Source organism: Equus asinus, chromosome 13, assembly GCF_041296235.1.
Source record: "Equus asinus isolate D_3611 breed Donkey chromosome 13, EquAss-T2T_v2, whole genome shotgun sequence".
Classification (NCBI taxonomy): domain Eukaryota; kingdom Metazoa; phylum Chordata; class Mammalia; order Perissodactyla; family Equidae; genus Equus; species Equus asinus.
In genome coordinates this window covers 35,979,369-36,006,001 of record NC_091802.1, presented here as the reverse complement: position 1 = coordinate 36,006,001, position 26,633 = coordinate 35,979,369, and the positions used below count along the sequence as shown (strand labels likewise).

At 58.0% G+C, this 26,633-nt stretch overlaps 1 protein-coding gene across 27 annotated transcripts in view; it reads left to right on the top strand.

Moving 5' to 3' along the window:
• CACNA1G (calcium voltage-gated channel subunit alpha1 G) overlaps positions 1 to 26,633 on the top strand; it is a 63,389-nt gene that overhangs the window by 19,436 nt on the left and 17,320 nt on the right. For 11 of the 27 annotated variants that reach the window (XM_044745469.2, XM_070483027.1, XM_070483021.1 and 8 more), the window contains 16 exons: positions 10,364 to 10,515; positions 11,311 to 11,496; positions 11,595 to 11,709; positions 11,795 to 11,950; positions 14,824 to 14,892; positions 16,351 to 16,435; positions 16,520 to 16,713; positions 17,560 to 17,991; positions 18,913 to 19,013; positions 19,249 to 19,372; positions 21,169 to 21,237; positions 21,369 to 21,553; positions 22,422 to 22,548; positions 24,120 to 24,245; positions 24,845 to 24,934; positions 25,490 to 25,703. In XM_044745469.2, the coding sequence (XP_044601404.2) occupies positions 10,364 to 10,515; positions 11,311 to 11,496; positions 11,595 to 11,709; positions 11,795 to 11,950; positions 14,824 to 14,892; positions 16,351 to 16,435; positions 16,520 to 16,713; positions 17,560 to 17,991; positions 18,913 to 19,013; positions 19,249 to 19,372; positions 21,169 to 21,237; positions 21,369 to 21,553; positions 22,422 to 22,548; positions 24,120 to 24,245; positions 24,845 to 24,934; positions 25,490 to 25,703 (2,425 nt within the window). The remainder of the gene's footprint in view (positions 1 to 10,363; positions 10,516 to 11,310; positions 11,497 to 11,594; positions 11,710 to 11,794; positions 11,951 to 14,823; positions 14,893 to 16,350; positions 16,436 to 16,519; positions 16,714 to 17,559; positions 17,992 to 18,912; positions 19,014 to 19,248; positions 19,373 to 21,168; positions 21,238 to 21,368; positions 21,554 to 22,421; positions 22,549 to 24,119; positions 24,246 to 24,844; positions 24,935 to 25,489; positions 25,704 to 26,633) is intronic. The other 16 variants (XM_044745470.2, XM_070483028.1, XM_044745466.2 and 13 more) reach the window with 3 other exon arrangements.

The following is a 26,633-nucleotide window of genomic DNA, read 5'->3' as shown; positions in this document are numbered from 1 at the left end:
GAAGTAAAAACGATCAGTCAAGGATGCCTGCAGCATCTCCTTGCCCAAATTCCTAAGGAAAGTCAGGGATGGGCCCCCCAAGCCCTCAGCAGCAGGGAGTCCCTACTCAGTGGTAGCACCATGTCTGCTCCATGGAGGCGTTTGTCCCAATACCTGGTTGCCGAGGGCCCCATAGGGGTGAGTGGGAGTCCCCAGCAGGCCGGACGGATAACTGACTGCTGCCCGGCAGGCTCAGAGTCTGGGGGTGGTGAGACGTCCCAGAAGCAGCCATGGCCCTGTGCTTGCAGGCACTGCGGCGTGAACGTCCCGCCATCTGGGCCCCGGAGCCTGAGCAGGCTGGGTGGGGGGGTGGGGAGGAGAGTGAGGAGATGCTGGGCCGAGAGACAGAGACAGAGAGAGAGAGATGGAAACACAGCAGAGGAGACAGAGACAGAGAAAGAGGGAGACAGAGATGGGGGCACAGAGGGCAAGACGGAGACCCAGAGGGAGGGAGGCAGATATAAAGACACAGAGACAAGTGGGACAGAGATATAGAGGGGGAGATGGAGTCTCACGGGGAGGAGACAGAGACAGGTGGAGGCACAGAGACGTAGGGGTGACAGAGACAGAGAGATACACACTGGGAGCTGAAGAGAGAGACGGAACCCCAGATGTAGATGAGGACAGAGACAGGCTTAGAGGGAGCCTCGCAGACTGAGGAGAGAGGTGGGGCCAGCTGAGGAAGAGAGCTGAGAGAGACAGCAAGGGAGAGTGTCAGCAGATGCTGAGAGGGGCAATAGCCACAGGCTCCTGGTCCCCCTGCGATGCCCTTAATGAGGCGATTGTGTCCATCCATCCTGGTATTGATCAGATTGGGGGCTCTGGGGAGGGTGTTGCTGGTGCTTCCGTGGGGGAGGAGCCCTGTTGCTGCCGCCCTCTCCAGCCTATCCTCTCCCACTGTCATCTACCTTACCCATCATTCAGTTTCCCTGCTGGGGATGGTAGTGCCACTCCTGACCTCCTCTACCAACGTCTTGACTCGAGATGTTGAAGAAGCCCCCATTTTATCATCCCCGTTCTACCCAAAGCAGGTCCCAGGCTGTCCGCACTCTCTTGCTTCCCCACCCCTTAACCCACCACTGCTAGATAATTGGCAGGACTGGTTTGCCCAGAGGGCCTGGTGAGGAGGACACAGAACACTGAGGAGGGAGCAAGAATATGACTGAAGGGGAGGAAGTGGGACCTGATGATCTGATGGAGGGGGACCATGTGTGTGCCCATCCACTAGGGGGCAGTACATGGAACGAAGAACTTGTGAATTACCCATCCATCTATCCATCCATCCATCCATCCATCCATCCATCCATTGCACACCATTTCCTGTGCATGGGAGGTGGCCTAGGCAGTGGCATGCTGATAAAGGTTTAATAACTAGACCTTTAAAAAGGAAAAAGAAAAAAATGTTCTGATTTGTGGTGTCTGTAGTGTTTGCCAATTTCCGTGGTGTAAATGCTCCCTCCATGGCCAATTTCAAGCCACCAACATGATGTCACTGAATGTGGAGATGGGAAGAGATGTGCACAAGGTGTCTCCAGCACACCACTGAGTCTGAGGCACTGCATCCATCCTCTCAAAGAAGTCACTTTGAGAGGACGACCAGTCAACTGTCCCATTTACTTGTAGTACATGCTCAGAGAAGATACACGGAGGAGTAGCCTGTGACCCAGCCTGGGGAAATAATTCAGGGAGGGCTTGACCTGGCCTGGGAGCTGAGTTTGAAGGAAGAGTGGGATGTACCCAGTGAAGGGTGGAGGGTAAGGCACAGCCTAGGGGAGGGCCAGAGACACCAGACATCAGAATGAGAGGTTTATAAGGAATTCAGAATGAGTAGGGCACTGGGTGGGGGCTGGGATGGGCAAGTGACAAGAGTTGAATTTGGAAAAAAACTCAGGGCCAGGTCCTGAGAAGCACAGGAAGGAGTTTGGATTTTGTCCTGAAGATAATAGGTTCCTAACAACGGTTTTAAGCAGGTCAATGATATGAGTAGGTTTGCGTTCTATCAAAAGTCTTCCAGAAGCTATGTGGGGAGCAGGAGGGAGGGAGGGGAGACAGGAGGCAGGGAGGCCAGACAGGAGGCAGGGAGGCCAATGAGAGGGCTACTACAGTGGTCCAGGCAGTTCATACATCTCTGTCCCTGGAGATGGAGAGGTGAGGGCTGGGAAGACCTGGCAGGTGTCTGAATCTGCAGGACTCATCACCAACTGGATATCTGGGGGTAGGAGGCTGCAAGGGTGACACCTATTTTTCTGTCTGGGGTGGGAGCACTGGGGCTTGAGCAGATTTGGGCTGGAGGACTTTGCACACAAGGTGCCTGTGGGACATCCCGGCACATAGCCAGTAGGCTGTGGAGCTCAGAAGATAGGTTGTTTCCTGGACCCTGCCTCCACCTGGGTCTGCACTGACGCAAGGCTCCTCCAGGAGGAGGGGAGGGTGTAGGGATGGGGTCTTGGGGACACAGGAGCTTCCTAATCATCCCCCTCCTGGTTGTGGCTTGCTGAGGACAGGGGCTAGCCTCATTTTCTAGAAGAGGGACAACAGCATGTGTGGGGTTGGGGTAGGGACAGGCGGCCTGTGGTCTCCTGGGCTACAGATGGGAGAGAGGGAGGGTCCAGAGTAGACGGCCTTTCAGGCTGGGAGAGGACAGGGCAGGTGATGATTCTGCTCGTTGCTCAGACTCTGGGCCCATCTTGTCACTCTAGATCCGTGTCCAGGGAGGGTTTCTATTTATAAGTGAGTGAGGTCGGCTCTTCAAGGCGAGAGAAGCTGGGGGTGGGGTGGGGGAAAGTCCAGATGTGGTAGGTGTTAACTTCTGAGGGGGTTCACAGACTCCTTTTGGATTCTTCTGAAAGCAAGGGACCCTCTACCTAGAAAATACATACATGCATAGACACCCCAAATGTGGCCTGTGAGGACAAGGGCTTATGGACTCCTCCCACCCCAAGCCTATCCTTTGGGCCTCCCAGGAGTCCATGGCCTCCAGGCAGAGGAGCCCTGGCTGAGGAATTGGGGCTGGGGGCCAAGCAGGACTTCGGATGATAATCCTTTTGCAGCTGCCCTGGCCCCAGACTTTCGAAGGATCTCCAGGTGGGAGGGAGAAGGGTGGCTTTTGGTGGCCAGCGAAGGGGATGCTCGCATTCCTCCAGGCTCCCTCCGGCTCCAGGCTCCTCTAATTCAGCAGCCACGGGCAGCACCTCCTGTGCACAGCACGCTGGAATGGAATAATAGAACGGCAGGAGGCTGGGGGGGCAGAGCCAGAAGCGCCTGAGAAACTTAGTTTCTAACGGAAAAGTCCGTTCTGCTTCACGGATGATTATGCCAAATGCTGTAAGGGAGGCTTCTGGGGCAGAGGAGAGATGCTCACACCAGGTGGGGGATTTGGAAGGGCTTCCTGCAGGAGGTGGCCTTTTGAGAGGGGCCTTGAAAGATAAGTGGGATTGGCAGCTGGGGCTGGGAGCAGAGAGGTCTGCGGGGAGGGATTGGAGGAAATTTCAGCGGCCTGGCGTGGGAATGCACAGGGTGACATGGGACTCTGTGAAGGACAGCCGTGTTGCCTCCCCCCACCCGCACCCGAGGTGTCAGAGCGGGACTGACATGAGTCCAGCAGTGTTGAAGGAAGCCGGAGCTTCCAGTAGGTGCCGGCTGGGTTGGAGGAGGGGCCCAGAGGCTATTTCTGTCGCTCAGATCAGAGGCAATAAGGGCCCCAAGTATGGGAGTGGCAGGGAGAACGTGGGGGTGGGGGACAGCACTTCCATTGGCAGGGTGTGTGGGCCGAGGCACCTGCTGCTGGAAGGATGAGGGCAGGCGTGACTCCCAGATCACCGCAGAGTTCGGGACAGAATCCTGGAGAGTGATGGAGCTGGGGAGTCGGGAAGAGGGAGTTTGGGAGAGGAGGTGAGAGGGTGGACGTGGTGCATTTGCCCTGGAGGGGCCGTGGGCCCTCCTGGGAAGGCTGTCGGCCAGGCTCGCTGGGTGAGGAGCCTAGGGCTTGGAGGGATTGTTTAGTGTCGTCTACACTCCAGTGACAGGTGAAGATGGCCGAGGAGGGGGGAGCCAAGGGGAGGGAGTGGGATCAGACTGGGATCTGAGGAACGCTGGCCTGAGGGGAGAAGGGCAGCAGGGGAGGAGTCCTAGGACGGCAGGAGGTGGCCACACAGGGTCAGGAAAGTGAGGGGAGGCGGCCATCAGGCAGGAAGGGCTGGCAGCAGGCTCAGATGCTGCCAAGGCATCCACTAAGAGGAGGGCTGGGAAGAGGGCTTGGAGAGAGCTGGAGTCGTGGGGCCCGAGGTTCAGGGGTGAATGGGCCTGGACTCCCTGAAGGTTTCTGCCTTCAGGCAGGAGAAAGGAGATTGGAGAAGCTGGGGGACCAGGGATAACTGATGGGATGGAATGCGGCCCAGGGGAGCCGGGGGCGGGGGTGAGATGGAGGTGCAGGTGGAGGAGGGGTCGGCTCCTTTCCAAGAGGGGAAGAGAGATGAGCAGGCTGCAGGACGCAGAGCTGTTTTCGGGAGGGAAGCAGAGCCCCATGAAGCAGGAGGCCAGGTTGGGAGTGGGGATGGGAGCCAAGGAGAGGGAGGTTTGGGGCAGCCCTGGGGGAGAGACCAGCAACAGAGGAGAGTGAATAAAGGTACGGAGCGGCCATGGGGCCCCCAGCAGGGCATCGCCTGTCCAGTCAGCACTGGTTCGTGACTTTCTAGCGATGCTCAGCAATTTGACAGCCGCAGCAGAGAGGCAGAGGGGGTGGGGACTTACCTGGGCTGAGACTGGGCAGCACAGGAGCCCTCTAAGGTCTGTGGCTTGAGGACAGCCTTTAAACAGTTCACCGTAGACTCCGGGCTGAGAGGCTGTGTGGGCGGGTGAGGGGCAGGGGCCACAGCTCCAGAATGGTAAGTGGCAAGGGCTTTGGGTTCGCTGTCTCCAAGCCGAGTGAGCACTGTGGGTGCCCTGTGCCTACTTAGCTTGTGTGTTTACTTGGGGTGGCTTCAGGGAGCTGGCGGGAGGTTGTAGGGAGGGGCTAAAGCCATCCCCTGGTTAGGAGGCACTGGGACACAATGACACCTAACGGTGGGCCCAGTGCGCACCAGGGACCTGAAGGAGATATGTTTAGACAGGCAAAGCTCCAAGCTGGAGAGCATCCATGGGGACAGCGAAGGGCAAGGCCTGTGTGATGAGGGCTGTGGGATTTCCTGGAAACCTCCTACACTCAGGTGTCCCCTGACTTCCCACACCTCCTTGAAGACTCGCCTCCCACTGACCCAGTGACACTCACCCCATCACTGCGGTCCATCTGGACCACTTCCCTTGGATGTGTGGGAGGAGCAGGCAGGACTGTCAAAAGCAGAAGTGAGGTGAGCTGAGGAGCAGAGATTTCAGGGTCAGTGGAGCAAGTGGGAGCTGAGGAGATGGGGGTGGGAGTGGCGCTTGGGCAGGGCTGGGGTGACTCGTCCAGGCTTCTGCTCAGCTCTGGTCTGGCTTGTTCACCCCCTTGAGACTTCCCTGCATGTCACTGTCAGCCAGAGCTGGCTCTCAGGCCTCCTGCCTGGACCGCTGCAGTATCCCCTAATTGGTCTCCATCTCTTGGTCTCTCCAAGCCCTCTGCATGCTGCCACCACTGCAGCCAGATTAATCTTCTTAATACACTCCTTTGCACATCTCCTCCCTTCCCTCAGAAGCCTCAATGGCAACATTGTGGGCAGAGGCAAGTCCAGCCTGCGTCATGGAGCAGAGTCAAGGCCATTCTGCCTGGGCCCTGCTGACCTTGCAACCTTGTCCCCCACGGGTCCCTCCCACCCTGTAACCAGGGCAGACCACTTGATTCTTGGTCCCTGCACCCTCCTTCCTCGGCACCTTTGCTCGTGCTGCCCCGAGATGGGGATGCCTGCCCCACTGGCCCACTGATCTCCGCTGGGTTTGAGCTCCTGGGGTGCTCCTGATTTGACCCCCAGTGTGGTGCTTGGTTGTAGCCTTGCAGGCTCTTTCTCCTGCCATGTTTGAGGCCTGCTTCCACTGGCAGTGCCCACAGGGCCACCTGAGCGTGCTCTGGGCTGGGCGTTTTCACAGGCTTTAACTCCTGTGTTCTGCAGAGCAGACTTGCCATGTGGTAGTATTACTCTGTTTTACAGAAGAGGCCACCGGGGATCAGAGATGTTAAGGGACTCGCCCAAGGTCACACAGGTCGGAAGTCTCAGAGTTGGCAGGCCTCCTGCGTTCAGGTTCAACTCCACCTTTTACCACCAGGGTGTGCACACCGTGGGCTCTTTGAGGGCTGGGTGATGGAGGTGCTGTAAGTTTCAGGGGCCTGGTGCTGGGAAGTACTGAACAGCTTAGCAGCTTAGCTGGGGCCGCAGTTGTTCCAGGTGGCAGGCTGAGGGGAAGGGAAGTGTTGGAAGATGGGAAATTTACAATTAGCATCAGCCCAGAGAAGAGCCTGGGGCCTCTGGGTGGGAGAAACTCAGGCTGCCAGGCCTCAACTCGCTGAAGCCCCCACTGGGCCTCGACATCTGTGAACAGGAGGGAGGATGCAGTCTGGACCTGAGAAAGGACTTCCTGGCAGCAGGGGAGAGTCAGTGAGGGGAGGCTGGTAACCCCTGATGGGCTTGTGTGTGTCTGATGGGCTGTCAGGGGAGAGGGGGCAGCAGTGTGGAAAGATGCAGAGGAAAGTGCAGGCAGACCTAGCTCTGCACCTGTCTAAGCCAGCGGTGTAACCTCCATGAAGTTACCATACCTCTCAGAGCTTCAGTTTCCTCGGCCATCTAGGAGGCTCCTGTCCCTCCCTTGTTTGGTTGTGAGCAGGGAGGAAATGAAGTCCTGGGAGGAAGGTATTCACAGTGCGGGGCCGTGGAGGGTAGTAACAGAAGTTGGCTCCCTCCCTGTCCCTTTTCAGCTGCAGTGGCCCTGACCGCAGCTCTGGTCCCTGGGGCAACCGTGTTGCTAAGATTGTGTCTCTGCGTCCTCATCCTGAGTTTGCGGAACATTCCCAGCCTCCGATTTAGTAACTTGGACAGACCTGGCTGTCTGCGGGGGAAGGCTTTTTTCCCAGGGATCACTGGGGATACGGAGGCCCTGGAAGGGAAGGGGCATTGCCCCTAAGTGTGTGCAGTGAGGTGGGCGAGGGCAGGCCCAGAAGAGTGCCCGGCCCTCCTTTCTACCGGCTTCTACAGTCCTGGAGCTGCCTGGACTGGCCGGGTGGGGGCTCCAGCCTTTGCTGCCGCTCCCCCTTGACAAGGACAGTGATGCAGGCCTGGGGGGCGCCCTGCACCACCACCACCCCTTCTGATGAGGTTCTTGGTTGGTGTGCAGGTGAGTGGGGCATGTGTGTGTCTGTGAGCCATTGGGTTCAGGCTGCAGCAACCCTGTCGTCCGTAACACCAGGAAATGACTAGAACACCCTCCCTCTCCACGCCCAGCAGTCATTGTACTTTTATGATCCACTGATTGACTAAATATGTGATCCAAAAAGCTACAATGCTTTCAGCTACTTTTTAAAAAAACATTTGATTAATTTTTCTTTTTGGTACCTTTTTTGGGGTATAATTTATGCGCCATAAAAGCCCCTCTTTGTTAGTGCACCTCAGCTGTGCTTTCACATCGACTTGTTCTTCATTCGTCCATCTGTGCTCATGTGAAATATCATTTTATAGACATTAGAAGACACATGAGGTCTTCAGTCCATGCACGTGTCTGGCTTCATGGGCTCCCCGCTGTCCCCCGGGAGCGGTTTGCATCCTGACAATCTAGTATTGGAATCAGAGTGAGGTGGGATTGGGGCCCACTCTCTGGTTCTCCTCGCCCTGTGACTTTGAATGAGTCCTTCACCATCTCTTGACCTCTTCTGCTCATGTGTTAAACGAGGGTGTGATGGCTGTTGTGTGGATGGCATGAGGTGACACACATGGTGAGCCAGGGAACTGCACAGCGTCACACCTGTGTGGTCTGTGCTCATCATCTTTATCCAATGCAAGGATAGGAAGCAGGGCAGGTGGCAGAGTGACCGGGAGGCAGGCTCACTGACCATGGCTTCCCCAGCAGACTGGACTTGAGAGCACAGAGTGGGGGGGCCCACTTAGTCAGGAGGAGTCTGAGCCCTGGGCTTTATCTGTCATGCCAGTGGCCCCTTCGCCACCACCTGCTCCATGCTCATGTGGAGGGACTAAAGGTCTTATCTCTGTGACCCCCTTCACAAGGTCAGGTGACAGTCCTCTTCCTGTCCCTACTCGCAGTCTGGGGAGCAAAGACTCGCTCAAAATCTGCTAGAGCAATGGGTTCCATGCCACACCAGCCCACACGACAGCCACTCACTCTCTGGACAGCTGGCTCGAGGCCCTGCCTGCTGATCCTGGCTCTGCTCCCTGGGCCCTGCCTTTGGAAAGAATCCATGCACAAGCTAAGAGCTGGTCTCCTTCTGAGTAGCCATTGACCCCACACATGTCCACCCACCAGTCAAAAGGCCCTTCCTACCAGCTCTCCCCACTTCTCGCCCAGGCTGGCCACATGGATTGGGGCCATTAGGATACATTTGGTGGTGCCCAGGGCCTGGCTCCATGCTTGGGTGACCTACCTGGGCAGCCAGCCAGAGGAAGCAGCTGGGTAAACAGGGGGAGGTGTCTGACGGACTAAGGCTTCGTTTGGTTATTTATTTAACTCATACTTCTTGAGCGGCTACTATGGACTTTGGGCTTTTGGGTGATCAAGACACCCCATCAGGTGGGCAGTGGGCTGCATTGAACCAATTATATCTCACCCTGTATCCCCAGCCCTCAGCCCCCACTGACTCTCCCTTTTTCCCCAAACAAGGCTCATTCCTTGTGCTCGACCCGTGCTGTCTTCCTGCCCATCTCTCTCCGAGACCTCACTCACTCTTCAGAGTTCATTTCAAGTGCTGCCTCCAACTCGGGCTTTCCCCGTGTGCTCCTCCCTCGCCTTCTCTCCCCTGAACTCTTGGATTTACTGTCTGGATAATTTATTTTGGCTCTGAAGCATCTAAGGCCTCTTGTGGTTATTCAGCTGTTTTGTGTGTGTACAACTTGTTTCCAGCTAGACTCTGGGCTCCTGGGAGCAGGGAGCATGGCTGGCATGCTTGTGCAGCTCCTGTAATACCCGGTGCATTGCTAGGCATGCAGTAGGCACTTAATAATGAAAGGAGGGGGCTGGCCCCTTGGCCGAGTGGTTAAGTTCGCACGCTCTGCTGCAGGCGGCCCAGTGTTTCGTCGGTTCAAATCCTGGGCGCGGACATGGCACTGCTCATCAAACCACGCTGAGGCAGCATCCCACATGCCACAACTAGAAGGACCCACAACGAAGAGTATACAACTATGTACTGGGGGGCTTTGGGGAGAAAAAAGGAAAAAAAAATAATGAAAGGAGGAGGAAGGAGGGGGTGACTAGTGAGCTGGAACAGGAGATGAGATCAAGTTTGTCATTAGTTCTGATGACCTCTCTTGGATATGTCCTTGGTTCCAATACCAGGCCCTAGGTAGGGGCATAAGAGTAATTACCTCCAGTGTTTTATGTTTGGCCAGAGAGTTTGCGAATCCTGCTGAAGGTCTCACAGTGAGTTGATAGGATAGGCTGAGAATTAACCCAGGGGTCCTAGTCTCAGGTAGCAGCTTCAGGTGCCTCCTCGTCTATGACAACCATTCTTGGGGTCTCCCTTCTGCCTGTAAGCATGTTTGCGTGTGTGTGCGTGTACTTGTGTGAGTGTGTTTGTGCATGTGTATGCTTGTACACGTGTTTGTGTGCACGTGTGTGTTTGTGTGTGTATGCATAGGTATGTGTGTGTGAGAGTTTGTGTGTGCGTGTGTCTGGCAGGAAGCAGTGTAGCTAACAGTTGTTCAAGAGAAGGCTGCCAAGTCCAGAGAGTAATTGTAGAGCACGTGTGACTGCGTGTGGCTGTGTGACTGGGTATGCGCGTGAGGCCTTGGCAATCGCCCTGTGACGTTGGCCAGCACTGTCGCCAGCGCTGCTAGCCTGGGCCCATGAGCTGACATGTCAGCAAAGGACAGGATGGGTCTCGGAGATCCCAGCAGGAGGTGGGCAGAACCCACAGCACAAGCCTCAGGTGAGGCTGTGGCCCCAGGATCTGAGACCCAGAGCTGGGAAGGGCTGGGGGCCGAGGGTTTTGTGTGGTGGCTGCCCCTGAATGCATTTCCTCATGGACCCTGTCGGGGAGGGTTCTCCCCATGAGCCTGAGCATCCAGCACCACCATGGGCCCCTCCCCCAGCTTGCTGTTCCTGCTCCTCCTCTCCCTGCGGTCCCGTGTTTGGGAGGACTGACATGAGGGGCTCAGGGACAAGCTGCAGCTGCTTCATACCCTACCCTGCCCTCCAGCCCGAGGAGCTTACCAACGCCCTGGAAATCAGCAACATCGTCTTCACCAGCCTCTTTGCCCTGGAGATGCTGCTGAAGCTGCTCGTGTACGGTCCCTTTGGCTACATCAAGAACCCCTACAACATCTTTGATGGCGTCATTGTTGTCATCAGGTATAACTGCCCCTCTACTCTCTCTCTCTCCGTGCTTGGAGCATGGAGCCATGCAGCCTGTTCCTCTGGAGTGGAGGGGTCTGGAGTCAGGCGCCATTGACCCACAGGATCTGCCACTCCTCCAGGAGCGGCCTTTCTGTGCCCCCACACTCTACTCTATCCTCTCCCTCGGCCCTAGCTTGCTCAGGCAGAGCTTGGCCTCACATGTCCTTTGGCTGGGCCCTTCTGCAGTCTCCTCTCCCCACTTCTGCTCCTTATCCTCTACCCGACACAGGCCTGGGGTGGGTGAGGACTGGGGAGTTGGCTTTGGAGAGGAGCTGGAGAAGGAATGAGGCCCAGTTAGCTGTCCTTGCTTGCAAAGTGCTTGGAAACCATCTCAGATGCCAGCGACTTGCTTTAGGGTTTCCAAGACCTTGGGAAAGTGCTCTGTGCCCCCAGGCCTGGGGCCAGGAGAACTGCTTTATTGCTTTTTGGAATTGGTTTTAGATTTCATTAGAAAGGAACAAAGCAAATATTCTATAACTTGATGCTGTTGCGTTGGCTGGATTGAGGGAGAGGGCTGTCCATTGCCAGGATATGATCTCCAGCCTGGAGGGGCGGGTGGAGAGGGCTGGAGCTGTCAGGCAAAACCTTGCCATCTTGGAGGCTCCTGCCTGGAGGCCCGAGGGCCCATCTGTGCCCCACTTTCTCATGGTGTGCCGGCCAGTCCCGGCCCTCAGGTGCTGCTGGGCCCTCTCAAAGGGAGGGGCAGGGGGAGGGCAAGTGTGCATGGACTCAGACCACCCTCTCTCGCAGTGTGTGGGAGATCGTGGGCCAGCAGGGGGGCGGCCTGTCGGTGCTGCGGACTTTCCGCCTGATGCGGGTGCTGAAGCTGGTGCGCTTCCTGCCGGCGCTACAGCGGCAGCTCGTGGTGCTCATGAAGACCATGGACAATGTGGCTACCTTCTGCATGCTGCTCATGCTCTTCATCTTCATCTTCAGGTGAGGGCAGGTGCGGCATCTCTGCCGGCCGGGAGAGGGGCCCGAGGGGCAGGGGGTACTGGGGCCTGACCCCCATCTTGTGGCTCCTGTGTCTTCAGCATCCTGGGCATGCATCTCTTCGGCTGCAAATTTGCATCTGAGCGGGACGGGGACACGCTGCCGGACCGGAAGAATTTTGACTCCCTGCTCTGGGCCATCGTCACCGTCTTTCAGGTGGGAGGGTAACAGGGCAGGGGTGAGGGAGTGGGGTGGTACCCCCGGTAGAGGCCCTAACTCCTGTCCTGTCCTCTGCCCACAGATCCTGACACAGGAGGACTGGAACAAGGTGCTGTACAACGGAATGGCCTCCACATCGTCCTGGGCTGCCCTTTATTTCATCGCCCTCATGACCTTTGGCAACTACGTGCTTTTTAATCTGCTTGTCGCCATCCTGGTGGAGGGCTTCCAGGCAGAGGTAACCCCCTACCCACAACAGTCCACTTCTAGGAGGTATCCAATGCCCAGCTTGCACTGTGGCGGCCTGGGATGTCCCGCAGAAAGCGCCCTTCAAACTAGGTAGCAGAGTGTCCAGGGGTGGGAGGCTCAGGGTCTCAGGCAGCCCTCAGCACTCAGGAGACAGGTCCTATGGGGTCCCTGGGTTCCAGGTTAGCTGCCGACTGGGCATCCCCCTCAAAGTCAGCTAGACCCTTCCCCAGAGAGCTGGACAGGATAAGTGTTGGCACGTGGTGCAGGTGGATCCCTGAGCACAGGTGCTCTTGGGGGTATCCAGAGGGGACCCATCTGAGCCTAGGGGTGGGGGAAGCTTGTGTGCAAGTCATCTGAGCTCTGGCTGAGCTGATGAAGATGCCACCAGGGCCCAGGCAGGGCTGAGCTGCCTAGGGTGAGAAATGAGCCCAATTAGCTGCGGGCATGGCAAAGATGAGCGTCCTATTTCCAGCCTAGGCTCCATCACCTTCGTCACAGGCAGCATCATCAATTAATATTGATTTACATTGATCCCACCCTTGCCATGCCAGAACACAGCCTCTGCCCGAAGGGCTGCACCCACCTCCTCTCCCGCAGCTCTGCCCCTCTTCCCACCTGAGCCCCAGGCCCAGCCCGGTGTCCTGGCACCTCGCACAGGTCACGTTGACCCAGCCTAGAAATGCTCCAGGTTGGGAGTGGAGAAGCTCTTGGTCCAGTTCTCTTCGGGTGACCCGGATGGAAACTCCCGCTGCGGCCTGGTCTATAAATACCTAGCACACGGTGGAAAAACAAAAATCTATTTTTCGACTCTTTCCCAGCCTTGCGAGGGAGGGCTGTTCCCGTGGGCCGGGCTGGGCTGGTGGCGTGCGGGTGCAGTCCCGCACCGGCCTTCTCCGGCTTCCGTTGCAATTCTGTAGTTATCTATTATCGCACTTCCTCCCCGCTGGGCGGCAGTGAGGGCAGCTGGTGGGGGAGGTAGGCCCTGCCCATGGTGATGGCTGGACCTCTTGCAGGGAGGAAGGGATGTTGGCATTCTCCGTGGGACGGGACACTTCTTTGGGGGTTCCCTGGGGCCTGAAGGGTTAAGGGGTGCCACCATGCTCCCACAAGAACCAGGGTCTCTGTGGAGACCTGCCGCTCTCAGCCACTGCTCTTGGCCTGTGGGAGGAGGAGCTGCGTGGGGACAGGGTCCTTCAGCCCCTTCCAAACCACAGCTCCTGATGACTAAGATTCCCTCAGAAAAATTCCTGTGGAAATCTGTGGAGGGAAATGGAGGACTCCCGAGCCTATTCCCTTCCCCTCAACTGGCTGTTCAGCCACCATGGCAGTCCTGGGGGTGCGCCGCGCAGACAGCCCCCTCCCCACCACTGGCCCTTTCAGCAAACACCTTGTTAAATTGAGTGCTACTGAGCAGGCTGGTTGCTAAGCAGCGGCAGAGTCTGCGTGTGGGAACAGAGAGCAGCCCGGCCCTCTGGCCAGGCCTGGTCACTCTGGCCCTGCTGGGGGCCTGTGGCTGCCCCAGCCTGAGGGCTCAGCCAGGGTCTGGGGCCACAGCATCCTCAACCTTCAGAGCGCAGGGGCCTGGAGGGGTGGGTCTCACTCAGAATGTGATGCCTGGGTCTGGGGTGGGATAAAGAAAGGGTTCCAGGATCAACCCCTTTCCATGGGGATGGGCAGTGGCCTGGCCCTGAAGTGCCCAGGTGAGGGGCTGGACCAGCTGTTCACTGTCCTGCATGTGGTAGGCCAACACCTGGATGGGGGGGTTGGTCACTTAATGCCAGAGACCTGGACACCTCCAGAGGCCCCTGCCCTCTCCTGTACAGAGTTTCAGGGGGCTGCACCTGTGGCTCTGAGGGAGCCCCACAATCCGGCGAGGTTTATTTTACAAACGAGACAACCCGCCTCAGTGGAGTAAGTGCCTGCCCCGTTTTGTTGGGTTTCACCAGTAGGCAGCCTCAAGGGTAGCTCCCTGCTGGCCTTGCCACCCTGCCAGGAGGTAGGAGCGGGTGGCCAGGGGGCCAGGCCTGCTCAGCTGTTGATTTCCCGACTTGCAGGGGGCAGCGCCCTGAATCCTTGTATATTTATCATCCACACACTTAATTAAATGAACAGGCAGCAGGCCTGGTATGAGGCCATTAATTGATAGGAAACAACATCATAGCCGTCATCTCAGTGTTACTTGTCACATCCCATCCCAGTAGGAGCAGCTGGCCCCGTTCTGATTTGGAGGGATGCAGGCAGAGTGGATGAGAGTTAGGACGCCTGCTCTTGCTCCTGGCCTTCTGCCGCCTCCCCAGCCTCTGACTTCCGTCCGCTGCTCATTCCCGCCCTCCTGTCCATTCCCCAAGCCCGCTGCCTCGCAACCAGGGAGAGGCAAGCTGGAGACTCAGGTGTGAGACCCAGCTGCACCTCTTACTCTCTCTGTGACTTGGGGCAGTTTCCTTAACGTCTCCAAACCTCAGTGCCTCTTCTAAGATGGAGCCAGCGGTACCTCCCTCCCACCTTGCAAGGAGGCAAGCTTAGTGTTAATGAGGCACTTCTGCCATGCCTGACACGCCCCCAGAGAAGGGTACCTGTTATTATTAGGATTTCTGGGGGGGCTCCATCTCCTTTCCTGCCCTTGCCCCATCTTCATGGCCTCTGCCCTCACCCTTCAGATTCATTCTGGCCCAAGGGCCTGTGGTTGAATTCTGGAAGGCTGTTCTGTCCCTTTTCTTCTCCTCCCACCCCCATGTCTCATCCTGCCCCCACCCCTTGGGGTCTGCACCCCTCCTTTTCTCCCTCCCCTTTCGACACTGCTGATGTTTGAGAGCCCAAGCACCTGTGACCAGCGCCCACCCCTGCCTCCCACTCTCCCTGTAGGAAATCAGCAAACGGGAAGATGCGAGTGGACAGTTAAGCTGTATTCAGCTGCCTGTCGACTCCCAGGGGGTAGGTACGCGATCATGAGTCGGCATGCGCCCTGTGCCCTGTGCCCCCTCCACTCCGTCTCTGTGTCTCTGTGCTCGTGTTCACGCTCAGCTGCTGTGCAACCTGTGGTAGCCGTGGTGGTCACTGGTGTCGTGAGGTTGGCTTTGATTTTAAGTCCCTTCCCCCTTGAGGACATTGAGGGGAGGTGCCTCCTCCCTCTGCCCCCATCAACCCGCACGGGGCACCCTTCCGTCCTGTGAGACCGGTGGATGGACGGGAGAAGGAAGGGACTTAGAATCCTCTGTGTGCATGTGTGTGGTACACCGCGTGTGTGTGCCTACGCTGAGGTCCCCGCGGAGTTCGAGTCGTAGGGCCTCAGTGGAGTCAGGACCTGGGCCACAGACCATGTACCTTCATCTCTCTCCCCTCCCCCTTGTCCTGAGCCCCTGTTGGAGACCCCACAGCTGCCTCAGCTCAGGACAAAGTCTTTGGAGGATGTGGGGGCGGGGGAGATGCCTTTTGCCAGAAGGTCCCAGAATTTTAAATCCACTTCCAGGCCTCTGGCCCCTTGATTACACAGGAGGTCCAGCAAGTGTTTTGGGGCATGCTCCTCCTCTGGCTCCCACACTGAGCTAGTGCCCTGCTGTTTCTTGTGCTGGCACCAGAATTCAGGGCGAAGTCAGGATCCCCGTGGGACTCCATGGTGCTGTGCCTCCCGAGCAGCCCCCTGGAGATCCCACTTGATAATTAAAGGCCTCGTTAGGAATATAAACTGAGTTAATGAAAATGATCCCCCGAGATGCCAATTACGCAATATTTATGTCCTTATCAAAAGTGGCAATCAAGTATTTTTTAATAACTTCTTAAGGAGAAGTGTGTAATTACTGGGAAACCTACTGACCTGCTAAGAAGGAAGAAAAAACTGTCCCCGAGACAGGGAGAGAGGTAAAAATGGGGCTGGCGCAGGGGCGGGGCTTGGGGAAGATGGAGGGAAGAAGGAGAGGTTCTGAAGTACATCCTTGGGCTGAGCCGCTCTGTCTAGGGTCTTTCCTTCCAGGGTCCTTGGGTCTGAGGCTCGGGAAGGGCAGCCATCGAGGGAAAGCAGAGGGCATACTAGCAGCCTTTGGAACTGAGGCTCTAGTGACCACTTCACTCAGGTCCCCAGCTCCCTCCGGCCTGTGCCACCAACCTGCCCAGCTATCCCCTCTCCCCTCAGCCATTCCTGGAGCCAGTCTCAGCCAGGCCGGTTGTGCTGTGGGCTCTGGGCTTAGCTGTGGTCTTCTCTGAGGTGTGGCTGGAGGGAGGCAGAGGTGTCAGGGCCCCGGGGTGGTCTGGCCTCCGTTGATGCATGCTTTGTGCCATGATTGCTGGTTCCTGTGGCCTATATGTGGTGTGTGTGCGAAGACAGGGAGACCTCAGTCCATCCTGCCGACCCCTGCCCGGCGAGGTCCCTAATGACTCCATGCTCCCCTACCCTAGGGAGATGCCACCAAGTCCGAGTCAGAGCCCGATTTCTTCTCGCCCAGCCTAGATGGCAATGGGGACAGGAAGAAGCACTTGGCCTGTGAGTATCTATCCTGGGGGTGCAGCCCCTGGCCGCGAGACCACTCTGAGTGGACACAGGGTCGCTCCCTCTCTCCCCCATCAGTGGTGTCCCTGGGAGAGCACCTGGAGCTGCCGAGGAGCCTGCTGCCGCCTCTCATCATCCACACGGCCGCCACGCCCATGTCGCTGCCCAAGAGCTCCAGCACCGGCCTGGCTGAGGCACTGGGCCCTGCCTCCCGCCGCACCAGCAGCAGCGGGTCCGGGGAGCCAGGGACGGCCCAGGAGATGAAGTCACCGGTAGGGGTGGCATGTAGGGGCCCGAAGGTGGGAGGTGTGCTGACGTCAGGAGAGGAGAGGGGACAGGGGTGGGCAGGCCCAAGGGGACAGCTGCTGAGCCATGGGCTGGACAAGCCCCGGGTGGTCAGTAGGGCTGGTAAGGCAGGCAGATGAAGGAGCTCTGGCCTTGGAGGCAAAAGATCAGGGTTCCAATCCTGTGTCTTCTGTTCTCTGAGGGACCTTGGGCGAGACTCAACCTCTGAGCCACCTCTGTAAAATAGGGGAGTCTCTACCTCCGTAAGAGCTCATCATGATAATAGCAAGCCCCATCCAGCTACTGATGCTGTGCCAGACACTGTTCTAGACGCTGCTCACAAGGGTCCTAAACACATTTAATCCTCACAGCAACCCTATGAGCTAGGTACCATTGTTATCCCCATTTTACAGATGGGGCCTGAGTCTCAGGTTGCCCAAATGATTTGTGGGAAGCTCTGCAGCGAGCAGGTGACAGAGCCGGCCTTGTAATCCAGGAAGCTGGTGTCAGGGCCCATGCTCTCACAGTTATTTGATGATACTGCTCAGCTGATGATAAGACTTCTCTCACCAACTAATGAGGAATAGGTGCTAGCATCATATCTGTTTTACAGATGAGGAACTGAGCACAGAGAGGTTTAGTCGCTCGCCCCAGGTCATATAGCTGGTTAGAGTGAGACAGGATCTGAACCCAGGCATCCAGTCCAGGGCTCCTGCTCACCTCCACACCTGGTACAAAGCTAGGAAGGCTCACAGGAGACAGGGTGCCTGTGGGGGTAGGGTTCAGGGCTGCATGGTCCTGGCTGAGACCACCCTCTCCTGCTCACCCCGCAGCCAAGTGCCCGCAGCTCCCCGCACAGTCCCTGGAGCGCAGCAAGCAGCTGGACCAGCAGGCGCTCCAGCCGGAACAGCCTGGGCCGTGCCTCCAGCCTGAAGCGGAGGAGCCCGAGCGGGGAGCGGCGGTCCCTGTTATCGGGCGAGGGCCGGGAGAGCCAGGATGAGGAGGACAGCTCAGAAGAGGAGCGGGCCAGCCCAGCGGGTGGTCACTGTCGCCATGGTGGCTCCCTGGAACGGGAGGCCAAGAGCTCCTTTGACCTGCCGGACACGCTGCAGGTGCCCGGGCTGCACCGCACAGCCACTGGTCGCAGCACGGCCTCTGAGCACCAGGACTGCAATGGCAAGTCAGCTCCAGGGCGCCTGGCCCGGGCGCTGCTGCCCGACGACCCTCCATTGGATGGGGATGATGGTGATGATGAAGGCAACCTGGTGAGGCCCTTGTGGGCACAGAGACCCCCTCACCCCTGGCCTTGCGCGAGGGAAGCTGTGCCCAGCCAGGCGCAGGACGGGACAGCCCCCTCCCAGCGCTGTGGCATTCAGAGAGTTAGCATTGTGCCCAAGGCATCACAGGGGGTGCCAACCTAGCAAGCCAAACTCCAAACACTCCCTTTTCTCCCTCCGCCCGCCTTGTCGAGCCCCAGATCCTCATCCTGCCTGGGCGGCCCTTGGTGGATATGAATGGTTCCGGGCAGATGTGTATGAATCTTTCATGGCCCTCCCCCTGTGACTCAGAAAGACCCATCACTCATCTCTCCAAACTGATGCCCTCCCTTGACCCCCTCTCTCATCGCAACCTCATCACAGGCCTTGATTTCGCTCCCATCCTTACCCGTTCTCCCCTCCCCTAGCCCCCTGGCTGCCACCTTTAACCCTGGGGATGAGGCTCAGGGACCCAGGACCCCAGGGTTAGCATGTGAGGAGAAGGGGTAGTGTCTCCTCATCCCAGGTGTGTCTTTGAACAGACAGCTGTGATGGGTACAATGTTTGATAATTGATGCAGCTTCCGAGCCCAGTGGGGAGGGAAGGAGGGAGGACAGGCAGGCAGGGGGCTGGGCTGGAGGCAGAGATGGGAGAAGAGTGGAGAGCCTGGGGGAGGGGACAGTACAGGGGAGGAGAGGGGGGAGATGAAGGACCTGAGGGATGCTCAGGGGCTGAGAGGAGGCTTAGAGGGAAGTGGGGAGGAGGTTTGAGGAATACAGGAAGGGAAGCAGGGCAGAGGGCTGGGCCAGAATGGGAGAGAGTAGACAAGGAGTGAGGGGTCGTGAGCCCTCACGTGGAGCTGCTGAAAGAGGGGAGGGGTGGTGAACCTGGAGGCCTGGTGTGCTCACAACCCTGGGGATCCTTCTACAGAGCAAAGCAGAACGGCTAAGAGCATGGATCCGAGCTCGGCTCCCTGCCTGCTGCCGTGAGCGAGACTCGTGGTCTGCCTACATCTTCCCACCTCAGTCAAGGTAGGCAGGGGGGCCCCCTGACCTGCGCCCCGATCTCTCCTCACAGGAAACTATCCCATGATGCCATTCCAATGATGCTAGAAGATGCTAGAAGTGTCCCCTGACAGGGGGGCATGTGAGAGAAGGGCCTCGGGCAGGGAGGGCCCAGGAGGGGTAGGGGCCGAGGGGTGGTGCCTCTCACTGCTGCCCTGCCCTGCCTCCTTCCTGCTCAGCCTTTGCTTCCTTCCTGGAGCAGGTTCCGCCTCCTGTGTCACCGCATCATCACCCACAAGATGTTCGATCATGTGGTCCTTGTCATCATCTTCCTCAACTGCATCACCATCGCCATGGAGCGTCCCAAGATCGACCCCCACAGCGCTGTGAGTCACCGGGACTAAACACGGTGGCTGTTGAGTGCCTGCTCGGTGCCAGGCCCCTCCCCGGTTAGCAGTCACAGAGCCAGCACCAGCAAGGCGGGCAAAGAGGCCGAGAGACACGGAGGGAGGGAGCCAGGAGTCTCCCTTAGGCCTCCCTGACTCCGCCCCTTGCAACTGGTGCCCCAAGATGCCTCCTGTGTCCCTCTCCTGCCTTGGTTTCCCTTCTGTGATACGTCAGCCCAGCTAGGGAAGTGGGCCCTGCTCTTTACCTGGGTGAAAAGTGAGCTCCATTGCACCCTGGCTGTTTGCAGATGGCGTGTTCTCGTGAGCCAGAGACTTGTGAGGCCCATGTGTGAGTCAGTGAGTGTTGGGGTCATGTGAACAGTGAGACTGGCCCTGCCTAGGCTGAGTGGTCTTCCTTCCCCTGCTCCCGGCAAAGGGTAGCAGTTTCACCCATGACCTGCGCACCAATGGGAGAGATAATTCTCCCAGCCTGCCCCATGGGTGAAGCAGAGTGGGAGAGGGAAGCTGCCCTTCGCTCCTCATGGTCCTGCCAGGTCACAAACAAGTAGGTTTTCAGGGGTGTTAGGGGGGATGTCCGTCACTTCTGCTTGGCTGTGAACCTGAAGGAGAGGAGAGGCCAGAGGCCCGAGTATCTGGACCTACTCCCAGGGTCCCAACCTCTTCCAGGATGGGCCGAGCTGGTTCTGGGAGCTGTCTCTTCCCAGCCTGGCATCATAGCCCCTCCCCGCTGACAATGATTCAGGTGCTAGAAGTGCGGGTGGGTATGGCTTTGTTGCCCCTCATGGCATTTTGCACCACTTGCCTGAGGTGGCCCCCCCGCCCCTCCTCACTGCCTCCCATACCATTGCTCAGATTTCAATGCTGTCGGGGCTTCTGTTTTCCATTAGGGTGGGCTCCAGCCAGGCCAGGGCAGGGATGGAGGGAGCCTGAGGAATAGAGGGGCCGGCTTAGGAAGAGGTGGGTGAGGGATGGGTCTGTGTGGGGTGGAGCCAGGGCATCTGGTCACACTGGCCCCCTTGTCTGCATCCCACCCAAGAGCTCTCTGCCACTGTCGCCACACCTTCCCACTCAGCTCGCCCATCTCCAGCTCTGTCCTTGGGCATGCTTCTCTCCTTCCCCTTTCTCAGTTTCTCACTGTCTCTGGCACTCAACGCTCTGCCTGCTGCCTCTCCAGCTCTCTACACCCCTCTCCTGGCCACCCAGCAACAGAATCAGCCCACAGATATCAGGGGGCTGGATTGCCTTCTTTCCCACCTTGCCCCACCCTATGCCTGGCAGAAATACGATGCCTGGGGGTGCACAGCCTGCACTCAGGCCCCCAGTTTGCCCTGCAGCTCTATTTCTGGGGCACACAGCAGGAGAGCAAGTACGTGGAGCAGAGAGACATAGAATAGGGGAGGTCAGAGATGAAGTTAAATCCTGCCCCAGTTTTAGGAAAGGAATCACGGAATAGGGCCTGCGATATGGGGCTCACACAGCAGTGCGGTGAGGATCATATCCCCCTCCAGGCCCCTCTGGGGGTGGGAAGGCAAAGGTGAGGCTGTCCATGGAGCTGTTAGTGAGTTGGGGGCCTGGCACTGGCTGCATGTGTGTGTGTGTGTGTGTGTGTGTGTGTGTGTGTGTAGCGGGGGAGGAGATTGTCTGCCTTGTTGGGGAGGGTGGGGATCGTTTTTCTGAGTCAAATGTTGGAGGCAGTCCCGGGCTTCTGTATGCAGAGCAGACCTGGCCCCAGGAGGGGGCCCTGGCGGGCAACACCTGGCTGCTCTGTCTTGCAGGAACGCATCTTCCTGACCCTCTCCAATTACATCTTCACCGCAGTCTTTCTGGCGGAGATGACAGTGAAGGTGATGGGGGGTTGGCATTGGTTTAGGGCCTTCTGGTTCCTGGTCGGGGTGGAAAGGATTGGCCACAAGTTGGGGGCAGGGCTGGGGACCGCAGAGAGGTGGCGGTGGTGGTGACTGGTGGGCGTCCCCAGGTGGTGGCGCTGGGCTGGTGCTTCGGGGAGCAGGCATACCTGCGCAGCAGCTGGAATGTGCTCGACGGGCTGCTGGTGCTCATCTCCATCATCGACATCCTCGTGTCCATGGTCTCCGACAGCGGCACCAAGATCCTGGGCATGCTGAGGGTGCTGCGGCTGCTGAGGACCCTGCGCCCGCTCAGGTGACCCCCGAGCCACGCTTCCTCCTCAGGGACACCTCCAACAACCAACACCCCCACAATGGAGTGAAAGCCCACTTCCTGCCTGTGACCGTCACAGGGAACCCTGTCCCCCGCATCACTCAGCTTAAACTACAGCCCCAGCAGTTTCCCTCCAAGGGCACCCCTCCCTGCCAGTGACTCCCCATCTGACATTCTCCTGCAGAGCACAGTACAAGGGGCCCTCATAGTCTTCAGCTGCAGTTCTCCCTTGGGTGGGACCCCATGAGGTAACAGACTCCGTTCAATGGCTTTCCCCACCTTCACCCCCTCTCAGAGCCCACCCACCAGGTAACACTTCTGGCGGGGGGTCTGCCCTCAGGAAACCCTCCCCAATAAGGCAACACCTCTGCCCCTACCCCAGACTCAGAACTTTCTGTGGATTGGGACGATACTGACTGACGAGGGATGCCTCCCTGGCTGTGATGACCCTCCTCTCCATCCCCTTCCCCTCCCTGCCACCCCCTGCATGCTCCCCTCAAGTTCATCTTCCTGTCCCCATAACACGCTGCATCCTGGGTAACACCTCCCTGGGTTGAATCCCCACCCTAGCCCCATCAGGTAATACTTTGACATCCTGGGAGGGGAGGTGGAGGCGTCAGGGTGTAGGGGTGTCTGCATCCTGTTTGGAGAGCTTGTGGGTGGGAGTGCGGAAGGTGGGGTCCCAGGAAAAGAACAGCTCTGCGTGACGAGCCCAGAAAGCAGCCCTCTTCCCTCTGCCAGAGCCCAGGATGGGGACCATGAGCCAACACTGGGGGCTGCTCAGCAGGGCAAGGGAGATGGAGTGTCTGAGCTGGAGGAGCCCCTCTTACCCACCTCCCTCCCTCCCCAGGGTAATCAGCCGGGCACAGGGGCTGAAGCTGGTGGTGGAAACGCTGATGTCCTCGCTGAAGCCCATCGGCAACATTGTGGTCATCTGTTGTGCCTTCTTCATCATTTTTGGCATCCTGGGGGTGCAGGTTTGTGGGGGTCTGAGGGCCAGCTGTTGGCAGAAGCCCGAGGGGGGCCTTCTTCTTGGCCTCTAGATCCTGAGGCTTGAGCTGCTGCTGCATTTTTTCCAGAAAGGAATAAACAGAGACACTTCCCTCAACACCCTAGGCCTCAGATCCCTTTGCCTCCTGGGCATTTTTCAGAAAACGGGAAGCCTAGAAGAGGCCCCTAAGGGGAGAGGGCCTCAGAGAGGCTTCTGGCCCTTGATAGCCGGGGCTGCTGTTCCGCCCCTCACGCACTGCGCTCTGGCGTGCAGACGCTGGCCCTGGCCCACAGTCTGCTCAGGGATCCCCTCCCTTCCTTCCCTGCTTGAGTCGGGTGGGCTGCAGGCCAGGTCTGGGGATCCAGGGCCCAGACAGCTGGGCCAGGTTAGCGGCGTGCTGGCAGGCAGGCCGGTGCAGACCCCAGACAAGGCAGGAAGTGGGGGCTGCTGGGGAAACTTGGCCTCTGGCCCAGGGAGGGAACTTGGCTTTGGAGGGAAAAGAGCGGGAACTGCCTGCAGGATTCCACAGGCACCTCCAGGAGCCGGGGAGCCCTTCCAGCCCCGCCTTCCAGCCCCACCCCTCTCCCCTCCTGCTCCAGATGTTTCACTTGCAGGGTAGATAGCTGACTGTTGGGGCAGGAGGAGTTCCTGGGTGGTTGCCCCCTCCCACTCCCTTCCTTTGGGTTCCTGGGGTATCCATTCTGCCCTGGGGAGGTGGCCATTCTCAGGTTTCCTTAAATTCTCTAGCCCCAGAGACCAGGCTGGGGCCCGTTTGCCAAGGCTGTGTAGTGCCCCTCTGCACGCCTGTTCCCCGTCCCCCTCCCTCCCTTCCTGGCCTGCTCAGGCGAGTGAGGGGAACCCCAGGCTCTCCCAGCAGATGCAGGTCTGCCCTGAGAGGCTTGCTCAGGCCCCTGTTCCTCCCATTCCTCAGATCCCTTCCCCACAATCATAGCCTGGTTTGTTCTGGAATGAGGGAGAGCTTTCCAGTCAGAAAGACCTGAGTTCGAGCCCCTTTTCTGCCGCCTCCTGATTATATATGACCTTAATGAGTGAATCTACTTCTCTGAGCCTCAGTTTTCCTCATCTGTTAAGTGGGGTCGATAATACCTAGCCCATCCTCACCATTAAACAAGATCCCTCGGCCCCTCCCCCAGAGTGTCTGATTCAGTGGGTGGGGATGGGCCTGAGAATTTGCATTTCTAGCATATTCCCAAGTGCTGCTGATGCTGCTGGTCCAGGGACCCCACTTGAGGAACCACTGGCCTTGCCCTTTCTAGAAAACCAATGGCTGTTCCTGCCATCCGCTCTTTCCCAGCGCCTGCCACGTGGCCTTTCCTCCCTCTTTAGGGCCTCTGCTCCCAGGACCACAGAGGAGGGGGTGCCTGCAGGGAAGCTTCCCTGGCTTGACTGATGCCGGGGCTGAGCGCCTCACCCTCACCCGGGGTGGGCCCGGAGCTCTGAGGCCCCAGGGCTGGGGGGTGGGGGGAGGGGCTGGGGACTTCTGGGCTTCCTGTGGTCACAGTTCACTTCTCTCTGTCTCTGGGTGTGTGTGGCCAGCTCTTCAAAGGGAAGTTCTTCGTGTGCCAGGGAGAGGACACCAGGAACATTACCAACAAGTCTGACTGTGCCGAGGCCAGTTACCGGTGGGTCCGGCACAAATACAACTTTGACAACCTGGGCCAGGTGAGCCCCAGGCTCCGAGGTGGGGGTGGGAGTGGTGGCAGGAGTCTGGAGAGGACACATTCCATGCATAGTGACGCGTGCAGGGCAACTGACTTGCCAGGGCCACAGCTTCATCACCTGGTGCCTGGGTCGTGCCGGTGTCTCCTTGGAGGGCCTAGTAAGGATGCAGAGAGACGATGAGTACATTTGCTTAGCACGGTACAGGGTGCAGCTGTATGGTCAAGACGGCTCCTTTCCTTACTTCACATTCGCAGAAACAGAGAAATGTAGAAAACGAAATAGCTCACTAGGTTTTGCTGGTTCATTTCTCAGACCCTCCCTGGTTTGCGTTTCTGGATTTCCAGGGCTCTGGGTCCCTTGCTCTATCTGGCTGAGGTCAGAGGGTTTGATCATCTCCCACGGCCCCCTTGGTTTCATACCAGCCCTGGAGGCCTGGGACAGAGAGCTCTCCTGGGGCATGGAGTGTGATTCCAGCCTAACTTCCGAAGGGCTGAGGTCCCCTGAGCTGCTGCCAGGAGATGCTTGGGGGGCAGGTGGTGAGTAGTTTAGCTATACATCTTAGGTTTCAGGTGGTATCCCTTCTCCTACCCTGCCCCCAGGCTCTGATGTCGCTGTTCGTGCTGGCCTCCAAGGATGGCTGGGTGGACATCATGTACGACGGGCTGGATGCTGTGGGCGTGGACCAGCAGGTAGGACCAAGGTGGGCAGGATCCATCTTTGGGCTCAGGTCACTTAGCATGGGCCAACTGTAAGCATGACGGGCGTAGGCAACGGACAGAGAGAAAGCAAGGCAGGCTGGCAAAATGCCATCAAAGGGGCATCACCTCGCAGCAGAGGCTGTACTGGTAACTTGAGGGCCAAATCTGGGCATATTTTATTGGCTTGCACATGTTTAAATGATTTTGAATTAGTGGTGAACATTTAAAAATTCGCAAATCTCACATGAAAATCCAAATTTGGGCCTGCTCAGGAGAAGTCCAAAGATCTGGGAACACAGAAGTCAGCTGGAACAAAGAAGCAGCTGCCTCTTTTGGATAGAACATCCACTCTCCACTTTGCCGCAGTCCCCACCCCTCCCTAATGCATAACACCAAACCCACGTCATTCATTCGCATCACCTTCTGGGTCCCTGTAGCTCACTGAGTTTGCAGGTCCTGTCCTAAGGGACCCAGGCTGTGGGGCAGCACCTGAGACAGGCACCCCCCCGGCTGATGCCTCCACCTGTCCTTGCTGCTCCCTGCCAGCCCATCATGAACCACAACCCCTGGATGCTGCTCTACTTCATCTCGTTCCTGCTCATTGTGGCCTTCTTTGTCCTGAACATGTTTGTGGGCGTGGTGGTGGAGAACTTCCACAAGTGTCGGCAGCACCAGGAGGAGGAAGAGGCCCGGCGGCGGGAGGAGAAGCGTCTTCGGAGACTGGAGAAAAAGAGAAGGAGTAAGGAGAAGCAGCTGGCTGGTCGGTAGTCTTTCCACATCTCTCTGAGCCATGCTTGACCTTGGCCTTGCGACTGTAGGGGGCCAGGAGCTGGGGCCGGGGGCAGGGAGCAAATGCTCCCACCCCCCTCCTCACCTCCTTCCCCCCAAGAGCATGTCAGCCTTTAGAGCCCGCATGAAGCAGACCAGTGTAGCCCCGTGGGGTGGGGGTAGCTCCCTCTGCCCTATGGGGCTCCCCAGGTCTCAGCATCATACTCCCCAGATGAGGCCAGGTGGAAGTTGATGCACGGCCTCTCCCAGCTCGACTCTCAGAGGAGCCTCGTTGGATGAGAATCATGCTACGTTGCCCTGTGCCGATGCCCAGTGACCCAGGGATTGGCTCAGGTGCCAGCCTTGCCCACCCCAGGGTTGGCGAGCAAGCCTCTTGAACCTGTGCCTGCCTAGTGTCTGTAGCTGCTGAGCAAGGCCTCGGCAGAACCTGCAAACGGATGGCATCGTGACATAACCCCAGACCCGCCCTCCCTCCCTATCTCCAGCAAAACTCCCTGGCTTCCCGTCGTTTTTTCTGTCAAGCTGTAAAAAAATCCCCCCTGGCTCAGGGAAGGTCTGAGGTCACAGGAACTCTAAGCTCATGACTCTCTGGCCTTAGACCCTTTACCCCCTCACCTGTGATCTCCAACATCTCTTGGCATTGGCTGGGTGAGACCCCATGCCATACCTCCTCACGCTCTTACGCCATGGGTGGGCCAAGACTAAGCGAAAAGACACACAGATTCCAGGAAGGATGCGAGAGAAGTGACAGGCACGGGAGCCCCCTGTTTCTCAGTGTGTCTCCAGGTGTGTCTGCACCTATCTCCCTGTCTTCAGAGTTTCCGCCTGTCTGTCTGGTACTCGATCATCTCTGTGACTCTCTCTCAGTCACTGCCCACGTCTCTCCGAGTGTCTTTGTGTG